A 4,542-nucleotide genomic window follows, 5' to 3' on the forward strand; every position below is an offset into this window, starting at 1 on the left:
CCTGGGAGGGGCGAGGCTCACAGCCTCACATGCTCGGGGCTTCTGTGGAGAATGGCCAAGGGCTCCGGGGTTCCCAGAGCGCATCAGCACAGGGAAAGGCTCAACAAGCGGTTGGTCAGCTGCCTTGCTTTGCTCCTGGGCTGGAGCTCGAGGGCAAAGGAGTGACAAAGCCGGGATGTGCAGGTCAGCAGAGACTGGAAGCAAACAGGAGACTGGGAAGGAAGGCATGCCGGCAGTGCCAAAGAGCCAAGAGCTCCGTTAGACCAGAGCCCATAATGTGTGGGGAAGACACGCCCCTGTGAAAGATGTTGAAAGCTACAGACTTGCTCTCCAGAAAAATGCTTGTGCGAACATATGCCCTGAGCCTTGACTAGTTTTAGGAGATCACAGATCTCTGCTTTTGAATCCCTAAGTCTCAAAGATTGCATCCAGATGTAGAAACCAGTCATATTTTTAAGAATGAAATCTCTATGTATTTGCATGGGCATACTTTACAGGATGAAGTTTTAAAAAATTAGAAAGCAGAAAACTCACTTCAAACCGGTTTACACAAAAAGGCATGATTGGCTCATGTAAGTGTAAAGTCCAGCAGTGGTGTGGATTTCAGGCACAGGTTGATCAGGGCTCCAACTCCATTTCTCTACACTTATTGGGCTCTGCAGGTACTCTTGTGGTTGGAACATGGTTGCAACAATTCAAGACCTTATATCTACCCAGCACACTATCCTCAAAGAGAAAGGTCTTATATGCCCCCAACAATTGACCAAGAACTTGCAGCTCACTGATTAGGCCAACCTGAACCAATTACTGTGGCCACAGAAATTCCATATTGATCGGATTAATCCTGGGTTGCCACCCATGCCTGAGCCAATCACTGGGGCAAGGAGGCAGAGGCAAGAGTCTATTAGTTACCTTTCCCCTGGAGGTGGGGGGTGGGACACCATGGGGGCAGGGGGTAGAATGGGTGCAGCGGAGACAGTGCAAGGCGCACCAAAGTTCACAGAATGCCTCGCTGGCTATTTGGAAGTTGACTTCATTATAACTGTCCCCTCCATGGTCATTTCTTGGCATCGGATAGATCTGAGGTCACATTGTGGCCCTCCACTTTTGGCTGCAGGGCTGTGGACAACTCATGAAGATTGTCTTTGGTTCCCTCATCTCTAAAGAGGGGACGACAATACTGTCCACATCACGGGGCTGAAGCTTAAATAAGTAATCCACGTGAAGCGCTTAGAACAGTGCCAAGCACTTGTGCTTATCAGCTTTTGTTATCACCAGAAGCATCATCGGTGTTATTCTCACCCCATGGGGTGGCCTGAGGAGTCTCTGAGATGCTGTGTGGGGAGCACAGAGCATGGGCTCTGGCTCTAGGGAGTGCTCCATAAATGACAGCTGCTGCTATTATTTCTGTGACCTTCCTTGGCCCGGTTATTGCTATCTCTGCTTCCCCAAGCCCCAGTGGAAGGGGCCTGGGAGCAGTGGCAGAGGTGCCAGCTGGATGCTGGAAGTCTCCCCGGAGTGCTGGGACCTGGCCTGATGCTGCAGACAGGATGGGGTTGGCAAGGTGGCAGGTGTGTGTCCCCTAACCCACGGTCATCCCCTTGTCCCCCACCCAGCGCTGCTTGGACTGGAACCGCGACATCCTCAAGAAGGAGCTGGGACTGACGGAGGATGACATCATTGACCTGCCCGCTCTGTTCAAGATGGACGAGGGCCGCCAGGCCAGAGCCTTCTTCCCAAACATGGTGAGGCCCTCCAGCCCCTGACCCTCACCTGCACCAGGTAGGGGGCAGCTGGATCCAGAGGGACCCGTTGGCTGAGGCTGTCCAATCGGGAGGCCCAGGTCCCAGTCCTGGCTGAGCCGCTGTGTGGCCTCACCCCAGGCACTTGCCCTCTCTGGGCCTCCACTTCTTCCTCCTAGGGGCGACATGCTTGTCCTAGCTGCCTCACTCGAGTAGCAGGAATCCTTCTCCTTAACAGATAGGAAAGTGCTCTGTAAAAGGACAAAAGTCCTTTATGTACAGGAGGGATTCATGTTACATACAGGGGAGTCTTCCAAGGGAGAGAAAGAGGGTAGAACAGCACACACATACACAGAAAAACATACATATACATGTATATACATGTGCACACACATATATACATGTACACACCAATGCACATACACGTACCCACATGTGTGCATACATTCATACACACATGTAAATGTACACCCTGATGCAAGCACACATAGCTGTGTGTGCATACATGTACATACACATGTGCATGCTTTTGCACACACACACATGCAGAGGCTGACTGCCTGCTTTTGCACTCCAGCTCTGCCATGTATGAGTTGCTCGGCCGCCTCGGTGCCTCAGTTTCCTTATCTATAAATAGGGGATGATCACAGTATGTACTTCAGAGGGTTGTTGTGCGGGTTCAGCGAGCTTGGAACGGAGCCAGGCACGTGGTAGGAACTCACTAAATGGAGCTGTCGCCATGGCGATCCCCTCACAGGTGAACATGATCGTACTGGACAAGGACCTGGGCATCCCCAAGCCGTTCGGGCCCCAGGTTGAGGACGTGTGCTGCCTGGAGACACACGTGCGCGCCCTGCTGGAGCCCCTGGGCCTCTACTGCACCTTCATCGACGACATCTCGGCCTACCACAAGTTTCTGGGGGAAGTCCACTGCGGCACCAACGTGCGCAGGAAGCCCTTCGCCTTCAAGTGGTGGCACATGGTGCCGTGACCTGCAGGGGCCCTGGTGCTCCCTCCCCCGGAGTTCTCCAGACCCCTCGTGCCCAGAGCCTTTCTGCCCCACGGGGAGACCTTCAGGAAGTAGGGTGGGACTTGGAGAATCTGGGCCTTGCCCTCCCTGAGAAGGGCCTCAGTGTCCCCCAAAGCCATCCCCAGGGAGCCTCAACTCCGTCCTTCCTGAGAATAGCTGGGCCGGTGTCTGTGTAGCCCTGGCATGAGAAACCAAACACACCCAACCCTGTACCCAAACCATTCCCCGAAGAGTTCTTAGTCTCCAGTCTAACACTGAGTGTGGGGAGAAGGGAGGGAGATTCTGGGGTTGCCAGTTCTTCCAATGCCCCATGGTCAAGGCAGAACACATAAGAAGGGACCCTGGGACCCCAGACGTACTTTGACCTGCCATTGTCATTTCAAACCCACCTCCCTCGGGGCTCTAGGTGGCCACTGCCAATTATTCATTCCTCACCGGCCTCTCTCAAACCCTTTGTCTTTCTCTCTGCTGCGTAGGCACCGCTGGCTAGCGCTCCCCACTCCCTGAGGGTCCAATCATTTACCTTAGAACCTTCCCTGGAAGTAGATTTCGTCAGAGCAGGTTTCTCATTTGCAAGATGCTTTTAGCCCCTTTTTCTTGGATGTAGGCTCCCCACATGCATGCGGGTTTCTCCCCAGACCGGCATCCCTGTGGCCTGAGTGCGGTGTGTAGGCAAGGATGCCCCAGCCAGCTATAGCCACCTTCTCTGGCCTGGCCCTTCAGTCTCTGTAAGTCCCCGACCTCCCTCCTCCCACTGCCTCGACTTCTATCCGTGTGCCGTCTCTCCAGGCAGCTAGGCAAGAACTTCTTCACCACCAGCCGGATTCAGATTGTCCCCAGGGCATAATAAATGACCTCCTCCCCAGACATCGACAGCGCACATAAGGACCTGGCCTGCCCTCCAACCCAACAGCCAGTTCAGGGCCAGCTGCCGGCCTCAGAGACGGTTTGATTATCCCACTGAAATTCACCCGTGCATTTGCCAAAGACCCTCTCATTCGGACATGTCCGGATCTGTTCCCTGGCTCCAACTGAAAAGACTCAGTTTCCATTTTTTAAAGTGCCTTTAGGACCAGGAGAATAAGTAAATTATAATTCCACTTTGAAGATTAAAAAGAACCAACCAACTTATAATCAATGAAAAGGTGATAAATTTATAGTCTTGGGGGAACAGGATTTTCATTTTGGATCATTTCGTTCAGCCATTGAACAAACATTTGTTGCCTGCCTGCTAAGCGCCAGGCACAGTGTTCGGCTCTGTGAATGCAGTGGTCCGTAGCAAATTGGACCTGGTCCCTCCCTGCATGAATCAGTCAGTTCCAATATGCAAAGCCCATGTTTAAATGGCCAGCATCTGCCCCTTCAGTGATGTGCTCTTTAGAAATGCCAGTCCACTATATTCAGGAATTGCACAGGGCACAAAGCTTCCTGCAAGCCCCTGTCTTGGTGAAATGGGAGGGGAGGTCTTCTTTAAACAGGTCCCCTTCCCCAGTCCCCAAAACCTTCAGAAGCTGTTGTCCCTGCTCTGGGGACAGTGACTCCCGCCTTTGGAGGCCAAAGCCCCAGATCTTCTCTCCAGCCCCAGAGCTGCAAACACCAAGTGCCTATTTGAGGGTGTTTATCTGGAGACTTAGTTGGTCATGTGTGTGTGTTTGGTTACTGTGGGTTTATGGGCTTTCTTTGATTTTTTTCTAATCATTAGGGGAAGTGAGTGCCCCGCGTGTGGAGACAGTGTGTCTTTATAGATTTTTCTAAAGCTCTCCCCGTTGG

General features: G+C 52.6%; 1 protein-coding gene across 1 annotated transcript in view; it reads left to right on the top strand.

The window, feature by feature from the left end:
* Positions 1 to 2,738, top strand: part of PADI2 (peptidyl arginine deiminase, type II) — a 43,918-nt gene extending 41,180 nt beyond the window's left edge. Inside the window, exons 14-15 of the mRNA XM_012662474.1 lie at positions 1,587 to 1,745; positions 2,500 to 2,738. Of these exons, the coding sequence (XP_012517928.1) occupies positions 1,587 to 1,745; positions 2,500 to 2,733 (393 nt within the window). The 3' untranslated portion in view covers positions 2,734 to 2,738. The remainder of the gene's footprint in view (positions 1 to 1,586; positions 1,746 to 2,499) is intronic.
* The last annotated feature ends 1,804 nt before the right edge of the window (positions 2,739 to 4,542 follow it).

This window comes from Propithecus coquereli, unplaced genomic scaffold (assembly GCF_000956105.1).
Source record: "Propithecus coquereli isolate 6110/MARCELLA unplaced genomic scaffold, Pcoq_1.0 Scaffold77, whole genome shotgun sequence".
In the NCBI taxonomy this organism is placed as follows: Eukaryota; Metazoa; Chordata; class Mammalia; order Primates; family Indriidae; genus Propithecus; species Propithecus coquereli.